This window comes from Chiloscyllium plagiosum, unplaced genomic scaffold (genome assembly GCF_037043375.1).
Source record: "Chiloscyllium plagiosum isolate Xiang-an unplaced genomic scaffold, Cpla_swu_hap1 HiC_scaffold_2, whole genome shotgun sequence".
NCBI classification, from domain to species: Eukaryota; Metazoa; Chordata; class Chondrichthyes; order Orectolobiformes; family Hemiscylliidae; genus Chiloscyllium; species Chiloscyllium plagiosum.
The window spans coordinates 78,676,927-78,697,653 of record NW_028270140.1 but is presented as its reverse complement, the minus strand read 5'-3'; the positions used below and the strand labels follow the sequence as shown (position 1 = coordinate 78,697,653).

At 38.4% G+C, this 20,727-nt stretch overlaps 1 protein-coding gene across 1 annotated transcript in view; it reads left to right on the top strand.

The window, feature by feature from the left end:
• Window positions 1–20,727, top strand: part of LOC122557352 (transmembrane channel-like protein 1) — a 66,441-nt gene that overhangs the window by 22,014 nt on the left and 23,700 nt on the right. The window contains exons 5-10 of the mRNA XM_087993974.1: window positions 1,204–1,294; window positions 7,469–7,550; window positions 8,752–8,858; window positions 12,201–12,299; window positions 12,478–12,620; window positions 18,208–18,352. Of these exons, the coding sequence (XP_087850100.1) occupies window positions 1,204–1,294; window positions 7,469–7,550; window positions 8,752–8,858; window positions 12,201–12,299; window positions 12,478–12,620; window positions 18,208–18,352 (667 nt within the window). The remainder of the gene's footprint in view (window positions 1–1,203; window positions 1,295–7,468; window positions 7,551–8,751; window positions 8,859–12,200; window positions 12,300–12,477; window positions 12,621–18,207; window positions 18,353–20,727) is intronic.

Genomic DNA, 20,727 nt, shown 5'->3' with positions numbered 1-20,727 from the left:
CAAAGTAGTCTTTACAACCCAACTAGTGTTGTAAATTGATTTTTCTTGTAAATATGCTCTAGTGGCCAACAAACTTTCTTTACTACTAAACATTTTTTTCCATAAAGATGTAAGTGGAATTTCTTACTTCCATATTCGATAAACCTAATCTATGTAAACAAGTACGTTAAGGTGGCTAAATGCATTGAGCTGCAAAGTTTGCATGTGTGAGAATTGAACCAAACTGTGATATCCTCCAGCATGAAATAGCCTGACAACTTTTGGAGCTGAATTCTCTATTTTGTGGTGGTTTTGAGGTGAGGTAGGCCTTCTGCTCACTATCCAGATATCACCTTGATGTGGATTTATTTTCCCTGGGTTGAAATTGTTTATTTACACAGAACATGAACCCTGCAGGATCCTAGCCGCAAAGAAACTGGATGCCTCTGTTTCTCAAGGCAAAACCTGAGCAGTGTTTCAGTGGAAATCTTGAGTCGTTCCAGATAATGCTGGCAATAAAAGCCTGAAAGATAATCACAACAAATAATTTTCAGCCGTGACAAAGGCCAAGCCTTAAAAATTTAAGACACAAGTCTGAAATAGTGGGTGAGGAAGTTCTTTCTGGGTCTGTGCCCTCCATGAAAAGAAATCCGAGTATAGCCAGCATCTGCTGCAACCGCTCTGGAACAGCTTTACTGTCTTTATTCAGTTATTTGCATACACATATCAATTTGGGAATGACCTAATTTTCTGTCAGCAAGTAACTCTGCTAAGATTTTGGCATAGCTGACTAGCTACAAATCTATTTCATCAATATCAGAGATGCTTGATTTCTGCACTGGAAAAGCGATTTCTATTGACATTTTGAGTAATACAGGAAGATATCTTCCAGCAGAAATGTATTTTTGGTCTTACTTTGTTTGTCTTCTAGCAAAGTTGAAATTGCCATTAATTGTTACTAGCTTGTGAAGGTCATCATTTCCAGTATGAATTGGCTGAGCATATAGGATTTACCTATTTTTAGTTTCATGCTATATCTTAAGCAGAATATGAGGCAATACTTTGTTTCATCTGAAAACAACTTTGACAATGATATCATTACTTGTCAGTGACAAACAAATTCTACTCAAGTTCTAAGTTTACATGTTGGCTCTAATGCAATTAGTTGCTACATATATATGTTGTAGTTTTCATTTCATTGTGTTATTTCTACTCAATTTTCAGAGAAGCTCAGGAATTTGTGGAGAAATTTGAAGGGGCACTTGGGAAAGGAAAAGGCAAAAAGTTTTATGCCTATAAAGTGATGATGACCAAAGTAAGTAACAAAGTCTTGGGCGAAAATACATCTGTATCTTTTGATTGATTATCATGTTGTCTGGCTCTTAGTTTATATGGAAAAAATTCTTGCAATATTTCTACATAAGGTCACTGTATTATTGCTGATGGACGCTAATTCAGTTTTTTAATCTTAATTGACATATATAGAATATTATAGTGATGTTCAGCAGCTCAACCAATGGGACAGATATTCATGTTCAAGTCCTACCTCTGGATTTGATGGTCATAGATGGTATGTCATGACATGGCTAACCTGGTTGATAATAAATCTGTAAATCCTGAGAATTGGCTTGGTGTTAGGAGAAAAAGATGGAGGTGTGTTTTTTGGACTGGAGGCCTGGACCAGTGGTGTTCCGTATGGATGGTTGCAAGTTCCACTGCTGTTTGTCATTTACATAAATAATTTGGATGAGAGTTTAGAAGGCACGGTTAGCAGATTTGCTGATGATTCCAAACTTAGGGTATAGTGGACAGTGAAGAAGGATCTCTGAAATTATAAAGGGATCTTGATCAATTGGGCCAATGGGCTAAAGAGTGGTAGATGGTGTTTAATTTGGATTAATATGAGTTTTTTGGGTGAAACAATTAAGGACAGACTTATGCAGTTAAATGTAGTGTTGTAGAACAGACAAACTGAAGGGTTCAGGTACATTGTTCTTTGAAAGTTGTGTCACAGGTAGACAGGGTGGTTAAGAGGGCATTTAGCATGCTTGCCTACATTACTCAGACCATTGAATATAGGAGTTGGGACACTATGTTCAGGTTGTACAGGACATTGGTGAGGCCACTTTTGGAGTATTGTGGAGAGTTCTGGTTGCCCAATTAAAGGAAGGATATTATTAAAATGGAGATAGTTCAGAAAAGAATTACCGGGATGTTGCTGGGACTGGAATATTTGAGTTACAAGGAGAGGAGTTTTTCACTGGAGACTAGGAAATTGAGATTATAGAGGTTTATAAAAACATGAGGGTCATAGATAAGATGAATAGTAAAGATCTCTTCCTTAGAGTGGGGGAGTTCAAAACTAGAAGGCATAGTTTTAAAGTGAGAGGAGTAAAAGGGACAGAAGGGGCAACTTTTCCATAGAGAGGGTGGTTCTTATGTGGAATGATGAATGACAAAGGAAGTGGTAGATGCAGGTACAGTAACAACATTTAAAAGACATTTGGACAGGTACATGAATAGGAAAGGTTTAGAGAGCTATGGGCCAAACATAGGCTTAGCTTGGGAAATTTGGTTGACATGGACATGTTGAACTTAAGTGTCTGTTTCTATGCTATATGACTGCATGGCTCTATGAATCTATGTCTATGTCACATGGTATAAACAGGAATATGTCAAACTGTGTGGTAACTGTAGTACAACAGACTTGCCATGTTAAAAAACATGAAGTGCAGATTCTTGTCATGAATATGTTTTATCGTTGATGTGAAAATATTTGAATACGTTTGAAATTGTGCATAGTCAAATTATCCCTAGTTTGCTTTAATAATTCAAGCACTTCCTCTTTGCATGCTTCCTTGTCTTCAATTTTTTTTTCAAAAATTATTCTCAGGATATGGGTATCCTTGTCAAACCATTTAAAACTATTCCTAATTTTCAATGAGAATGTGATAGTGAGCTTTCTTCTTGAATACCTGCAAGTCATGTAGTTAAAGTGTTTTTCTAATACTATTAGTTAGGGAGATCAGGCTGTTAATCTAGTGACAAAACATGTCCAAGTCAGAATGCTATGTAACTTAAAGGGGAACTTGGAGGTGATGGTGTTTCCATGCTCCTGGTACACTTGTTCTTTTAGGTATTAGAAGCCTCAGGTGCAGGGCATTACGTCATTTGGCTTGAAAAGATGTTTCTAAAAACAGCTTCATTTTCTGTCATGCCCTTTAAGTCAAACTGCAATAGAAATATGACACAGCATTACTTAATGAGCTGACCAAGTCCTAAAACAGATAGGCCAGAGTGGGTCTGTGGCAGTTCATGAGGTAACCAACTAGAAGGAAATACATACTTGACCTCATTCTCACAAATTTGCCTGTCACAGATGCATCTGTTTATGATAGTGTAGGATTTACACCGTCATTATAGAGACTAAGTCACATCTTCACATTGAGGATACTCTCCATTGTGTTACACAGCATGACAACCATGCCAAAGGGGAGAGATTTTAAACAGATTAGCAACTCAAAATTGCAAATCCATGGAATTGAATTAACTTTATTGTCGCATGTACTCACATGAGGACAGTGAAACATTTACAATTCAACACTTATGATGTCATCAGTTCGCTGGAGGGATAAATGTCAGGTCTGGGGAGGAGGTCAGCCTGCCAGTGGGGGAAAATGGCATCAGGAGATGTTTCATCTGTATGTTCGGATCTAGAAGCGTCAGGCCAGGAGTCAGAAGGTTGTGTGAAAATGGGTCTGGCTGGGGCTAGTTTGGAATCTGTTTGGGAGGTGATTGTCTGGTGCCTGTGGGGTGCATGGGATCAAAGGAGGTGTGGATTTGTGTCAGTGGTGAGCCAAAAGTCAGTTTAATATTCATCCAAAAGTTAACTATGTTCTTTTCCTGGGTAATATTAGCTTAAGTAACGTTGAAGCCTCCAACTTTTCCAACTTTAATGGATTTTTTCAGAGGCTCCAGATACAGATGAACTGGTCATTGGAAAATTTAATTTCTTGGGTAATTCCCACTAAGTCAGCTGTGTTAGGGATTCTGCACAGTCCCGATGCACAACTTCAGTTAATGCTGCAAAAATAACTTTCTGACTGGCGGAGCTCAAAATTCTGCATCAATGGATCTACCACAATCTCAAGAACTGCAGCTGTTGAAGAAGGCAGCTCACTGGCATAATTTTAAGGACAATTAAGGATGGGCATTGAAAGCCAACCTAACCACTGATGCCACATACCATTAAGGATTTAAAAATAAAGCAAGAGTCCCAAGTCCAAATTCCCATTATTCATACAAAGTGAAACATTTTATGTACCAACTGAAAATGTGGATGTTTCAATCGATCATTCAGCATTAGGTCCTATGCAACTCACCTCAGTAATTCCTACATTTGTCACCAGTGCTATTCAGAGTCTACTGAGCTCTTTAATCTTGGATTAGTTAATAAACAGGCCCACATTTGTGGGAATTTCTTACAAAAAGATCTGATTAATCCATTGTTATTAGTTAAAGATATTCTGGGAGTTGGTGCAAAAGAAGGTAAATAAAGTTCATCTCGTCATGATCCAGTCAAACGGAAAATAGTCTTGAAGGATCAAATGACACATTCCAGTTCCCATGTACAGGACTGGAACATACACCAGATTTTAAACATAAGTTTGGAGTTGAAATTTTGAGTTAAAGTTGTAAATTCAGATATTTATGTTTAAATCTTGACTTCAGTCCAACACAATGTTTATTTCTATAAGTAGGAGGTAAATAAATCTTTGATTTGCTTATACAATACAACCTTTAGATCATCTGAGATGGTTGAGAAGCACCAAGTCAAGATTCAATGCTATTTGCAGAGAGATGCAGAAAAATGCAAAGAAAAGTGTTCATTTCTGCAGTACAATTAGTATATAGTAAAATGTCACAAGTGTGATCTCTTGAAGGCTTCTCAAATTGAACTTAACTTAATAATAATCCACATAACAAGCTATTAGGGCAGATGGTCCAAAACTTGGTCAGGTTGTTATTTTTTAAAAAATCTTAAAATAAAAAAGATACAGAGATAAGAAAGGTCTTGTAAAGGATTTTTACAGCTTTCAGCCTAGTCAGTTGAAGACATGACTAACCATGGTAGAGTGATTGAAATCTGGATTATACAGGAGATCAGAGTTGAAGAATATAAGAATCTGAGAACTCTGTAGGAGTGAAGAATTTTGCAGAGATAGGAAGTGGTGAGGCCATGAAGAGATGAAATAACATGGATGATTGTTTTAAAATGAAGGCAATGCTGAAAAGTATCCGAAGGCCAATGTATGTCAGTGACCACAGGTATAAAATAAGATTTGAACAGAGGTTTGCAGTTACTTATGTTTACAGAAGGTGCAAAATGGGAAATCAACCAAAGAGAATTTGAATAAAATGAGCCTGAAACTAGAAAAGGCATGGATGAGTATTTCAGTAATGGATGAGCTGAGGCAGATATGGAGAAAGGGGAGATCAAAGTTTGGGTGAAGATTTGTAGTTCGGGTGCTCGTTGTTGTGGTTCTGTTCGCCGAGCTGAAAATTTTTGTTGCAAACGTTTCGTCCCCTGTCTAGGTGACATCCTCAGTGCTTGGGAGCCTCCTGTGAAGCGCCTCTGTGGTGTTTCCTCCGGCATTAATAGTGGCCTGTCCCTGCCGCTTCCGGTTGTCAGTTTCAGCTGTCCGCTGTAGTGGCCGGTATATTGGGTCCAGGTCGATGTGTTTGTTGATGAAGTTTGTGGATGAGTGCCATGCTTCTAGGAATTCCATGGCTGTTCTTTGTTTGGCTTGCCCTATAATGGTAGTGTTGTCCCAGTCGAATTCATGTTACTTGTCGTCTGCGTGTGTGCATGAATTCGACTGGGACAACACTACCATTATAGGGCAAGCCAAACAAAGAACAGCCAGGGAATTCCTAGAAGCATGGCACTCATTCACAAACTCCATCAACAAACACATCGACCTGGACCCAATATACCGGCCACTACAGCAGACAGCTGAAACTGACAACCGGAAGCGGCAGGGACAGACCACTATAAATGCCAGAGGAAACACCACAGAGGCGCTTCACAGGAGGCTCCCAAGCACTGAAGATGTCACCTAGACAGGGGATGAAATGTTTGCAACAAAAATTTCCAGCTCGGCGAACAGAACCACAACAGAAAGGGGAGATATTATAGATGAAAGAAAGAAGACTTGGTAATGTAAAAACTACCATGTTGGAAATTCAGCTCAGGATCAAATAACATGTCAAAGTTGGAACAGTCTGGTTTGCAACATTGCTTCAAGAAATCATCAGCTTTTCATCAATGACACTCATTCCAAAATAAAGCTGAAAGTGGGGATATTTGCTGATGTTTAATTTACACTTTCTTAAATAATTAAGTTATCTGTTCCTGCACACAGCCTATACTACTTTTAGGTTTGGATGGATATGTTGCAAAAAGCATTTTTATCATACAGGTAACAGAAATGACTATCTCCAGAAGAGACACTAAACATCTCTCAATAGAATTTTTATTCTTAAATCTACTGCTATCAAAAACCTAGATTCATCCTTAAATTGGACTAACTGAACTAAATACTGTGGCTATGAGGGCACGTCAGAGATTGTATATTCTGCAGTAAGGGACAAATCTTCTGACTCACCAAATCCTTTCTGACAGCTAGAAGACACAAGTCTGCAATGACTGAAATAACTTTCACTTGCTTATCCAGTATGAGGCAGTCCAATTGATTGGCAAATCAGCCAACAGCTTAAATATTCACTCCTTCCACCACTGATGCATGATGATTGCAGTTTGTATTACTGCAAGATACACTGCAGCAACTAACATACTAAAGCTTCTCTGGCAGCCCTTTCAAACCCGTGACCTCTGTCAGCTAGAAAGACAAAGGTAGCAGAAGCATCAGAATCTCCAATTTCCTCACCAAGTGGGGATATCATGTGATCTAGAAATATGTCTCTATTCCCTCATCATCAAGATGAGTCAAAATGCTTTAACTCCATAACTAATAGCACACAAAGTGTAGTAACTCAAGAAAGTGGTTCATCACCAGCTTCTTAATCAGGAATGGGCAATAAATGGTTTGTGAAGTCCATCTCCTGTAAATCAATAAATAAAAGCTACAGACAATGGCCGTGAAAAATTAAATAATAATAACTCATTCTAAGAATGACACAATTACAAAAATTAAATACTGTGGATAATGAAAATCTGAAATAAAGACAGAAAGTTTATTCTAATGAAAGGTCTAACTGAAATATTAACTCTGTTTATCTCTCTTTTGTCTTCCAGACCCATTTCAAAAATAGCACTAATCTATAAACAGGCTGTATTTCTACTATCACGTTTAGTGGATAAATAATTAAAAGAAGAGTATATTTAAGAGAAAATTAATTGAGATGTAAATGAAAATGCTAATTTTCATTGACAAAAAACCTACATATCTTGCATTTTAACTTTCAGAAATGGATGAAATTTCAGCGTGACTTTGAGAACTTCAGAACTGCTTGTATTCCATGGGAAATGAAAATAAAAGAGATTGAAAGTAAGTGAAACAAACTGTACTAACAAGTCTCTTACAAAATGAATTTATTTGATTGTCAGGAATAAAGCTGATCTGGCATGGCAACTGGTATTTCTAAAATTGCTGAACATCTTTACAATAAATATTTTCTTCCTGGTCAGCCATGAGATGGAAAGAAAATGTTATCCTCTATCATTGCTATTCATATCTCCAGACTACAACATGTATTTAAAAATGCACATTGCCATACTAATTTGGACTCCTTGGAGTGCCAGAAGTCTTGGCTAGATGGATGATGTGGAACAGAATGGTGCTAACAGCATGATATTCATTTCCTCTTCTAGCTCAGTTGGATTTAGGACTTGCTTTCTGGCCCTATCTATGGCGGAGATTGCAATGCTGTGAGTCAAAGCTGCCTTCAGGCAGAGAACTCAAGAAGACAAAATTATATCAAAAATACCAGAACTGACAGCATCAGAATGGACACGGGTTGAGTTTTAGTGACAGGAGCATTAATGTTGCATGATGAAGGCATTACCTCAGCAATCTCAGTAATCTGCTGGAGGACAGATTGTTAAATTATGTAATGCTTCTTTGTTACACACTCCAATAATTTATTGTTAAATGTCTGTTTAATGGTACAACAACTAGTAGTCATGTTAAACTACTCCCACTAGCATTTTCTGACTTTTGTTATTACTAATCTCCACCATACTGATTCTACTTCATGGTCCTCTTAACTAAGTTCATTCCACATTAATGTCCTTACATTATCCCTTATGATCAAAGCTACCCTCCTCTTTTGCCATCCTGTTTGTCTTTCCAAAATATTATGCATCCTGGAATACTTATTTTTCAACATTGGTCACCCTGTAATCATGCTTCGCTAATGGTGATTAGCCAGTTACTTTTAACTGTGCCATTAGTTCATCCATCTTTGTTGTAGTTGTTTTGCACATTTAGATAAAGTGGCTTTAACTTGATTATCATGTTATATATTAAGGTCGTATGTGTCACTAAGGCAACACTGCCCAAATAGTCCTTTAGATATAACAATAGGGTTAACACAACCTGTTTCATATGAGTGGAGTAGAGGGCCTTTGCAATTGAGGATTAAGACAAACACTTGTACCATTTTTTTCCCATTTCAGTAACTTTTTAAACTCCTGAAATAACTAACTACTTGCAATGGGTAATAACATTTTTTGCTTGTTTTTACCAGGTCACTTTGGTTCATCAGTTGCTTCATATTTCATCTTCTTGAGATGGATGTATGGAATCAATATGGTTCTGTTCGGATTGACCTTTGGTTTGGTAATGATCCCTGAGGTAAACTTTAACAAAAAAACACAGCTGCTAATTTCATCATTAAAATACCTTGAATTTAAACTATGCTTTATGAAGTAAACAGAATAAGTTTTCAAAAGATAATTAAATTTTGTTTTCTCAGTCAGGTTTTCCACTTCTTCATGAATTACAAACTTCTGTGGAATCAAAGTTGTTTTTATCATGTGCTTCCAAAATTAGGATTACCTTGGCAAGGTCATACATGTTGTCCATTCCTAACCGTGTGGAAAAGACTGTGGTCCATTTTGTATATTGCAGTTCTTGCATTTATGAAGCTCCAACAACAATATTAATGACAATATACTGTTATAGTATAAAAAAAGTTTACTTGGGATCTCAAAGATCCACTTGCATTACAATCAGGAACCATTTCTGTCAATCTCTGGTGGCAGCTTGTGCCAATTTGCTCTTGCCAAAGTCCTCACCCTTCACCTCATTGAACTGCTTTCCTTTGCACTCAGGTTAAAATCGGGGCATATGTGTTCACTTCTGCAGCTTTAACATTCAGGGTTATGGTAGCATTGTGACTATATAGCTTAACTGTCATGCTGGACTATTAATTCAAAGACAGAGTTGAAATGCCAGCCCGGAAATCGGAATTCAAGTATTTAAATTAACTGTGGAATTTGAATGAATTAAATGGCGATGAGCATGAAGCTTAACCATGTAAAAACCCACTGAGTTCTTGAACATCCTTTTGGGAAGAAAAACTGTTGTCTTTACCTGGGTGGACCTATATGTGTCTTCAGACCAGCATTTGATGATGCTTAACTGCTCTCTGAATGTCCTAGCAAGCTACTCAGTTGTATGCAAGACGTAGCTCATTGCCACATTTACAACAACTAGATTAGAGTGGTGCTGGAAAAGCAGAGCAGGTCAGGCAGCATCCGAAGAGCAGGAAAATCAACGTTTCAGGCAAAAGCCCTTCATTCCTGATCTAGACTCTAATCTAGACTCTGATTTCCAGCATCTGCAGTCCTCACTTTTGCCTACACTTACAGCAACAATTAGGCAGGGACAGCTCATTCTGATTTTACCAGGTATCCATATTGCAAGAATGAGAAAACCATTAGAGGTGTTATTAAATGCTACTAGTCTTGATGAATTATTTTGAGTTTTTCCTCTTTTGGTCACATCTTCCAAGGTCACACAAACAAAAAACAAGGAACCATACAGCTCAATACAGCACCGCAATATTCCAAATCCTTGATTCCATCCCTGAGTATGACAGTTATTGACAGCAGGCTAAGTGAATTGACAGTTAAGTAGCTTTTGTCTCCAATCCTGCGTCAACACATTTTGCCCTTCCAGGATCCGTATCCTTCTATTCCATTCTGAGTCATGTATTTGCTTCTTAAATGCTGCTATTGTGTCTGTGTCCACCACCTCCTCTGGCAGTGCAATCCTGACACTCATCACCCTTTGTTTAAAAAACATGCATTGCGCATCTCTTTTAAACATCCCCCCTCACATCTTGAAAAGTACCAAAGTAATTGACACCTCCACCTTGGGAAAGAAAAACCTCATACTTTCCACTCTATCTATGCCATTGACAATCTTATAAACTTCTATCAAGTCACCCCTCAACCTCCTGCATTCTAGTGAAAACAAACCCAGGGCTTTTGCCCGAAACGTCGATTTTGCTGCTCGTCGGATGCTGCCTGAATTGCTGTGCTCTTCCAGCACCACTGATCCAGAACCTGGTTTCCAGCATCTGCAGTCATTGTTTTTACCACCTTGAAGACAAACCCAGTCTATCCAACCTTTCTTCATAGCTAAAATCCCCCATACCAAGCAACATCCTGGTAAACCTTTCCTGTACCCCTCCAGAGCATCCACATCTTCCTGGTAGTGCAGTGACCAGAATTGTATACAATATTCCAAACTAAAATTCCATAAAGCTGCAGCATAACTTGTCTATCCTTATTCTTAATGCTCCTTCCAATGAAGGCAAGAATGTCATGGACTTTTTTTACTACCTTATCTACCTGCGCTGTCATCTTCAGTGATCCGTGGGCATGCACCACCTAGATCTATCTGCATATTAATATTCTCAAGGGGTCTATCATTCACTGTATAATTTCTACCTGTACTTGACCTACCAAAATGCATCACCTAACATTTGTCCGGATTAAACTTCATCTGTTATTTTGCTGCCCATCCCTCTAACAGATCCATATCATGCTGTATCCTCTGACAATCCTCCTTGCTATCAGCAACTCCACCAGCCTTTGTATCATCCACAAACTTACTAATTAGACCAGCTATGATTTCATCCAAATCATTTATGTAGATCACGAACAGCAGAGGTCCAAGCACTGATCCCTGTGGAACACCACTCATCATTCCAAAAAAATCCTTCCACCATTACCCTCTGTCTCCTATGAGGAAGCCAGTTCTGTATCCATCTTGCTAGCTCACCCAGATACCATGTAACTTCACCTTTTGTACCAGTCTGCCATGAGGGACCTTGTCAATGGCTTTGCTGAAATCCATATACACAACATCAACTGCTATTCCCTCAACAATCATCTTTGTCACTACCTCAAAAAAATGACCAAGTTAGTGAGGCATGACCTTCTTCCGAACAAAACCAAGCTGTTTATCCTAATCAGTCCATTTGCTTCTAAATGTGTATGGATCTAGTCCTTGAGAATCTTTTCCAATAATTTCCTTACCGCTGATGTGAGGCTCACAGGTTTGTAAATTCCTGGATCATCTCTGCTAGCTTTTTTAAACAACGATACATCATTGGGTATTGTCCAGTCCTCTTGGATCTCACCTATGGCCAAAGAAGATTCAAAGCTGTCTGACAATGCTTCAGCAATTTGTTCTCTTGCCTCCCTCAATATTCTGGGATAGATCTCATCAGGACCCGGGGACCTGTCTATCTTAATATTTTTTAAGATGCGCAATATCTCTACCTTTTTCATTGCAACTTAGCTTAGAGATCTTCAACCTTCTTCTTTGTTCTGGTTGTCTAGAGTGGACTATGACATGACTTGGGTTGTCTTGACACTGGAGTCTCACAAAACATCCAGTGACCTCAGAGTTTTTTTTACTTCACTTGCTTTGTAAGCAATGGTGAACTAGATTACCTGAGGGAACTGTTGGTGTAAAAGGCAAACCTCTTAACTCATCTGTGTTGTTTACTAACTTGATTAAGCATCATTGTATACCAAAGAAGTTTTAATTTTTATCCTTAAATACAGGCATTTCCATGACATTAATTATCAGTTGCTAAGATGGGTAAATAATTGTGTGATTGAATGTAATTGACATCTCTCTAAATAATACTTTAATATTTTAATCTGTTGACTTTAGGCTCTGATGGGAAAGCCATATGGCAGCATGCCAAGAAAAACAGTTCCAATGAGTGAGCAAGACTCAGCCATGAATTTTGCGACATTGTGGGATTTTGGGGTAAGTTAAATTTTGTTAGAAAAATGTCCATGAAGAAAACATGTATGCGAGAAGGAAAGATCATTAGTTTTGTGAATTCTAGTTCATAGCAAGATGAAGATAGATGTTAGAATAGCTTATTTGCTGACGTTGTTTTTGTGAAGGTTAACTGAAAAAGAAAACTCTATACTTTTTCCAGGGCTATGCACAATATTCTGTCCTTTTCTATGGTTACTATAATAATCAGCGGACAATTGGATGGCTGAAATTCAGGCTACCTTTGGGTTACTTCCTGGTGGGAGTCGGTACAATCGGATACAGCTTCATGGTAGTGATTAGGACGTAAGTTTAACTTCCAAGTTCAACTTTTATCAACCTTTTCATTGTCAAAAGGATCCAAGCCAATTAATGTAATGACTTGCGCAGCATGCTGAAAACATTTAGCCCGCATTTTTTCAAAATTTTATTGTTTATCATAAGTGAGCACAATTATTTACTTGAAATAATATAGTACCTTAATAAATCATTGACACTATGAAAGATTTTATTGATGAATCTTTGATGAATGATGCAAATGCAAGTGACATTATAGGCAGAATTTATTTGTTCTGATGTGGGTGCTGACAGCAGACCGGGAAGTGATGGCATTGCCGGCAGCAGCAAGAATAGTCAACTAATAAACCTGGCGAAAGTGAGGAAACCCAATGAAGGGCTTTTGCCCGAAACATTGATTTTCCTGCTCCTCAGATGCTGCCTGACCTGCTGAACTAATAAACCTGGCACAAGCGTGGGTTTTGGCCACTAATGCAGAAGGCTTGGGTAGGAAGTCTTTGAACCCACTGTCAGCTGATAGGGTTGGAGGCTTGGGTGACATTTGTATGCAGCATTGGCGTGCCAGCAGTGACAAAAAGGCAGCAGCTTTGATGTTGCAGAATTTAAGAACAATCCTCAACCAAACGTCCAGGCTTCATCTTATTTTCTGCAATTGAACTCACGACACTGAGCTGCAGCTCTATGTTTCCTCTAATTTGCACTGTTCTATATGGATCTTTGAGTAGCCGTGTGGCTACACAATGCAGAGCGATCATACTACTTCAATATTTGGCCTGTTCTGTGACGGTCATTGAGAAGATACTATCCAATAACACATAGCTCAGAGCAGACAAAGATCAGCCCACAGTTTAGCAATGCCTCATTGCAGATTCTCCTTCAGGCTATCTGAGAACAGCAGGACACACTCTTCCTCACTAAACAGCATCAGGAGGCATTCCCACCCGAGAGTTTGAATGTAGATTGTAACAAAGCTTAACAGCCATGGGACCTAGCGGCACAATTTGGTGGCATGTTAGAGGAAAGAACAAAATATATAAAATGCAAAGTTTGGTTAAAACATAAATAAAATGGGAAATAATTTGCGTATAAGAGAAAGTTAGCTACAAATATAAAAATTGATAGTAAGTGTTAGTATAGATGTTAAAATAAAATGATTAATTATATTAACTTTATTTTGAAAGAGAGTGAGTTTGGAGAATTGATAATGGGTAATAAAGAGATGGCAGATAAGCAAAACAGATATTTTTCATTGATTTTCATTGTAAAGAATATAAGGAACAACCTAAAAATAGCTCTAAATCAGGACATGGGATGGAGAGAGGAATACAATAAAATGACAATTACCAGGGATGGGGTAGTGAGCAAATTGTTGGAACTATGGGCTCACAAATCCATAGGCCCCGATGGACTTCACCTGAGGATCTTAAAAGAAGTGGCTATTGGGACAGTTGATGCATTGGTTTTAATTTTCCAAAGCTGCGTAGATTTGGGGAAGGTTTCATTGTAATAGTAAATAGCAGTGACCCTTTTCCTATCTACAGTGACCTGAGGTCTCCCATTAACCTTGTCCTTTTCCATGATGATTCACAGCCTGCTTACCTTTCTTCAAAGTGAACTAGTGGGTTGTGACAGGCAGCTCCAGAGTCTTCTCTTCCCCTCATGAACTAACTCACCTCCCCTCCACAGCCCATGATCCCCACATTTAAATTCAAAAATATCATTTAATTATGAAAGATTCCATGTTAATGAGTGTAATGCCATGTTAATCCATTAAAATTGTCTTTCTGCTGTCAACATCACTGTCCCAATTCCTCTCTACTGCCCAAATTGAATCATAGAGTCATACAGCACAGGGAGACGCTTCGGTCCATCAAGGATAGTATATCCTGATATCAGAAATTTGATGTGGCATTCCCCACATAATTCAACACATTGTGCAAATTGTTTCCAACTCCCCAGACAGCAATAAGTTTTACCTCGAACAAGTTGTAAAATCAGTACATTGGAACAACTCCAATATAATATGTGTATCAGAAATGAACAGTGCAGCATATAAATAGTACAGTTTTTTGTCAGACATCAGTTGGACCAAAAACATAAATCAACCCAAGACTGATGAGTTTGCGAATGCAATATGTCATGACAAACAATAGAATTCTATGTTTAATATTTAATTTAAAATATTGAAGCAACAACTGACAGGGGAAAAGAAAATGAGCTGAGCTTTATTTTTCTCTTCTGAGCTCCAACTGTGATGGTAATGGTGGTATTGAAATTCAAACAATGTGGGTCAGATTAGGTCAGTTCAAGCTGACAATTGAAGCTGAGACTGATTCCATCTTACCCATCATTTTCTGACAACTGAGTAAATTATTCTGAGTGAATCAACAGCAGGTGTAGAGCTACCTTTATTAGCAACAATCGTATCCTGATTCTATTGACACAAAAGAATTAGATTGACTCAAAACTTTGCCATAATCCAATGTGTAGCTCAATGCAATAAATTCATCAGTGCCGAATTAATCACTTTACGAGGTATAAATAATGTCCCTTAAGCGGTTAGCATCCGACTGGCGTAATGCAGAAACATTTATCTCTCTGCCCTCTTGGGCCACAAGCCTAATTCCTGATGAAGGGCTTATGCTCGAAATGTCGATTCTTCTGCTCCTTGGATGCTGCCTCACCGGCTGTGCTTTTTCAGCACCACATTCTTGATCTGATCTCCAGCATCTGCTGTCCTCACTTTCTCCTACATAATTCAGAAACACTGTGGCATAACCTCCACGTTAATGCTAATTTCATACATTGTAGATACTGCATTCCACTACATTTCTGGAACCAACCTCTCTTTTCTTTAGCTCCCCTGAAAAAAAGTTTGGAGCTGCACTGGTGAGAGTCTGTTGAACACAACTCCCCTTTGTGCCTTTTACTGGTTAAGTTCAAAGCAGCTTTTTTGTGGGAGTGAGTCAACGGATTTACTTTCTTGATTTTAGTTGTACATCATATGGAAACATAGCTCCAGAAAAACTGGACAGAAAGTCACTAGTTTTTCAAGAAAAGAGAAGACTAGAGGTCTTTCAAATTGTGAAAGAATTTAATAGGATGGATGTAGAGTAGCTGGGAATGAGAGGTAATATTACCAGGCATTTGGAGAGAGGCTTGGAGGTTGTGCACAGTGAAAAAAAATCAGACAAGAGTGTGTTGTTTTTTTGATTTTCTTCTGGAGGCAGCATCTATGTAATGATGGCTAACTGTCTCGCAGTGGTATGAAGTCAATTAAACTTATTAAATTAGCATTTGGAAGCAGGTTTCTTAGGGTGACGCAACTTTTATTGTGTCAGAGCCTTAGCTACTCAGAGAAGCTGGCGAGACAATGGGAAACCAGAGTGGGATAAAAATGAAATATGCTCTGACTGAGTGGTACAGATGGTAAGTTTGAGAGCATACACAGCAGAGACCTGCCTTCGCAATAGCAAATCTTGGGGATTACGCTCTGAGACAGTGCTTGGGATATAGAAATGACTGTCAGAACACAGAGTCTTTCCTCACAGACATTGCGTTCCACACTCCTTTGAGGCTTTCACTTGAGCAGCACACTGATTGTGCAGCTATTGAGAGGGCTGAAAATTCCTGCACCTCAACCCTCCTGTCAGTGTTAATTGGATGACAGAATGGGAGGTGATATGCTAATTATTCCAGAAAATTGATCTAGAAGTCATCTTGCAGTGGCAGCCTGATTACACATGTGTAAAATAACAGAATCGAGAAAATTGTTACAGTGCAGAAAATGGCTATTACGCCCATTGTATCTGAACCACCTGCCTGAATGAGCAACTCACAGAGTGTCCTTCTCTCACCTTCTGCCTTGACCCCATAAATTATTCCTTTTCATGAAACAGTCCAATTCCCTTTTGAGTGTTTCTATTGAATCAAATGTCACTTTTGCTTCTCACAGAATCCCAGAATTGAAAATATTTCTGGCTGCTGAAAGTATTCTAAATATGGTGAACTTAGTTTGACATTTCCACTTATGAATCAGAACTGGTGCAATCGATAGTTATTAATAAATAATATAAAGAATTCATAAGAAATTTCCTTCCTCAGGAGATGGGAACAAATTTCCTTCCTCAAGAGATGGCAACAACTTTACAAATCCATCAAAAACTTTCCCTGCAACATACAGAAATATTCAGAGTAGTAAAACAAGTTTAAGCAGTACCCAGAAAAAAACTTTAGAACAACAACGAACTGCATGATTCTTGAAGTAACACTAGGAAACAGCCTTCCTGCTGTTCAGTTCCAAGCTGTGCTGTACAAGTGAAGTACTGGGACATTCAAAAATCCAGAACTGGTCATGCAAAAGTGCAGGACCATGATTCAAATAACTTGTCCTTGACATTGAGTGTTGCCTGTGTGGAATCCACCAATGCAACCTGCATTCTCAATATGGCGGTGGCAGGCTTTCGCTGGAAATTTGTGTGCATTTCTCCCACCCCTTGTACTGGGGACTTAGTGGGCCTAATAGTATCCAAAAAATGGCTGCTGCATCTCTAAATCTCTAGATCACTGCTTTATGGGTGCACAGTAAAATTTAGGGTCACCTTTGTCACTGGCAGTGTTGTCGATATTCAGGAAAATGCAGCAGATGTCATACCTTGGTTACAGTTTAGAGTCATAGATAGTTATAGATAGAGATGTACAGCCCAGAAACAGACCTTTTGGTCCAACCCATCCATGCCAACCAGCTATCATAACTTAGTTTAGTCCCATTTGCCAGCATTTGGCCCATATCCTTCCAAACCTTTTTTATTCATGTACCCATCCAAATGCCTTTTAAATGGAATTGTACCAGCCTCCATCACCTCCTCTGAGAGCTCATTCCATACACGCACCACCTTCTGCATGAAAAAGTTGCTCCTTAGATCTCTTTTAAGTCTTTCTCCTCTCACCATAAACCTATGCCTCCTTGTTTTGAACTCCCCTATCCTAGGGAAAAGACCTTGACTGTTCACCCTACCTATGCCCCTCATGATTTTATAAACCTTATAAGGTCACCCCTCAGCTCCAGGGAAAAATCCCACCTATTCAGCCTTTCCTTATAGCTCAAACCCTCTAACCTTGGCAACAACATTACATTTTTTTTTACCCTTTCAAATTTAACAACATTTTTCCTTTGGCAAGGAGACCAGAATTAAATGCAATTTTCCAAAAGTGGCCTTAACAATGTCCTGCACAGCTGCAACATGACCTGCCAACTTCTAAAATCAGTGCACTGACCAATAAAGGAAGTGATTCTTTGATGAGATATTTGAAATTTCATATATCATTGCATGTCTACATGCAGGAGGGTTTATTGCTTCTGCGTGTTTGCTAATCTCTGCATTGGTGCACCACATATACAATGGATTAATGTTAATGGAGGCAGGGTAGCCTTCTTACTTTCATCCTGTAGTTCAAATGAACCCCAAGTATCTAACAGTTCATTGTGGCTTGACAGTGTTGCATCACCTAATGCGTATTTCTTTGTTTTCTTGAACATGACAATAACTACAACACCTAATAAGATAACAATGTAACACTTCCATCTGCTCCTCAGAATGGCAAGCAATGCAAATGAAGAAGGTGGCGGAGATGACACAAGTTTTAATTTCAGTTGGAAGATGTTCACAAGCTGGGACTACTTGATTGGCAATGCAGAAACTGCAGACAATAAATTTGCTTCAATCACTACCAGTTTTAAGGTACTGAAATCCTTTCGATTTGTCATTTTTATAAAGAAATCAACTGATGCATTTCAGTGCTTAGCATATTACATCAGATTTCAAATTACAACAGACGTTTGAAATGATCCATCTCAATGGTTATTGAAGTATGTCTATAATTTGGTGCATTAAATGACACATTAATTGCCCATGAGTCAGTTAATACAACAGCATAAGTGTGGCAGAAGAAAGGTCCTTTGGAATATAAAGTCCAAGAGCTTATCATGTAGTTTGTTATCATAGATTCTACCCATTCTACTCCATTGTCTGCTTGAATAAAGTAACTATCCACAAGTGAAATCTTGAAAGACACTCCAGAAATGGCTTCCCATGATTTAAGTAATGGGCAAAACTTCAAACCTAACTGACCCCTTTATTATTTGACTCTATCAAAGTCCATTCTACTTTTAAGTCCTTCCTCATAAAAAAAGCATAAATATATCCAAACCTCAATTTACTTTCGAGACACTGGCCTAAATCTTCCAGTCAGCATCAGCATTGCTGCATCTGAAGCTGACAGGTAGAAAATGGTGCATTTGTTTGGGTATGTTGAAAAAGGTCACACATCTGATACAGATTCCAGATGAACTCCCCCAGTACAGCTATCCTTTCAGAAACTTGTGAAGGTGATCAATGCAGAAAATACACCACCATTTTACAGCACTAGCTTCCAGTTTCTGGCAGTCTTTTCATGGATGATTATGGACTAGTGAATGGAAGGGTGAATGGATAAGTAGATGAATGAGTGAATGGCTGAGCGAGAAACTAGTGATGGCAGTGAGTAGGAAGGTAATTGAGCGAGTAGCTGGTTCGGTGGGTGAGTGGCACGGCACATTGGTAGGTGATGCGGGTATAGGGTTAAGTGTATTCAGATTGTGGGGTAGTCCCTAACCCTGTTGGTTTCATGATTCCTGATGAGATTTATGTTATTGTAAATATATTTACATTGAAAACTACCTTTTCTGCACCTTGAACATTTACTTTATTTAGAAGTCTTTTAGTGTTAGAAAATTTTATGGGTCGAGATTTTCTAGGCAGGCTTGCATGTGCACCAGTATAGAATGCAAGCAATGTAGATGGCAATAGAAATCATTTCAATAGATTTCAGACTGCTTCGTGGGCATGAACTTTAGGTAAGCTAGACAGGTGAGGATAACAGGAATCGGGGGCAATTTCAGATATCAATGACCATTAGGAGTGCTTTAGAATTGAGAGAGGAGCTCTTGCTCCTCAGTGTTCACATGAGTAACCCTGTGTATAGCAGATTGAATGCCTGCTTCATTCAGGGCAAACTCATTTTGCTGTGAAGTTTAAAGAAAGGCATTGGAATCCCCATTACCATGTGCAAAGGATCAAACACTATTTTAGATAGCCAAGATCAGCATGGCCGTGAATGTTTCCAAAAGATCATTGAGTAATAGGAAAACAGTTGCAATGATGACCTGTTTATCTCCTAATATTTCTAAGTGTGCCGTCCTAACACTTACAAATAGTAGAGATAAAAAGAAATCTGGGACAGATTCTGTGGAACTTCTATTTGCAGCTGATTTCACCTATTGACCAAAACATTTTCTATATTTAGGTACCATAGAATACAGTTAGAATATATAAGTAAATGTTTTGTTGCATATAATCTAATGCTATTATATTTCAATTTTCTGTATGAATGAGTATACAGAATTCAATGTTTTTCAATTCTTGTTTGATGCTGGGGACAGGTAAGGCTTGTATTCCCATTAGTATTGAATATTAATGGGGTGATTAAAGTATTTGAGAGGGCAGTTTAAATTATTTCTTCTTATTGAAAGGTCCAGAATAATTTCACATTGCCATAAAATTAGAAATTGGCAGTTGAAGAATAATATCAATTAATCATTAAGGTAGCAATGGAAATCTGGAAATCTCTCCCACCAAAAGCTGTTGAAGCTAAAGTAATTTAAAATGTCAAAACCCAGAACTGTGTTACACATGGGCCAGGGAACCAAGGTGTTCTCAGGTTTCTGTTATAATATATGTTTAAGATCAGTATATTTTGCTAGTAACATTTGATGTAAAGGTCTGAATTTAAGTAATTGCAAGAGCAGGTTATGCTTTGTCTATTTGGGGATTGGTTAGCTTGGTTTGTCTGAACACTTAGTTCACAAAGCGGAGTGATGCCAACAGTGTGAGCTCAGTTCCTACACTGGCTGGGGTTACAATGAAGGATTCTCCTTCTCAACCTCTCCCCACTCTAAGGCATGGTGACCCTCAGGTAAAACCACCACCAGTCATCGCTCTCCAATGAGAAAACAGCCCTATAGTCTGATAAGACCATGGTAATACCATGGTGATTTTACCTTTGCTTCTCTATTTCT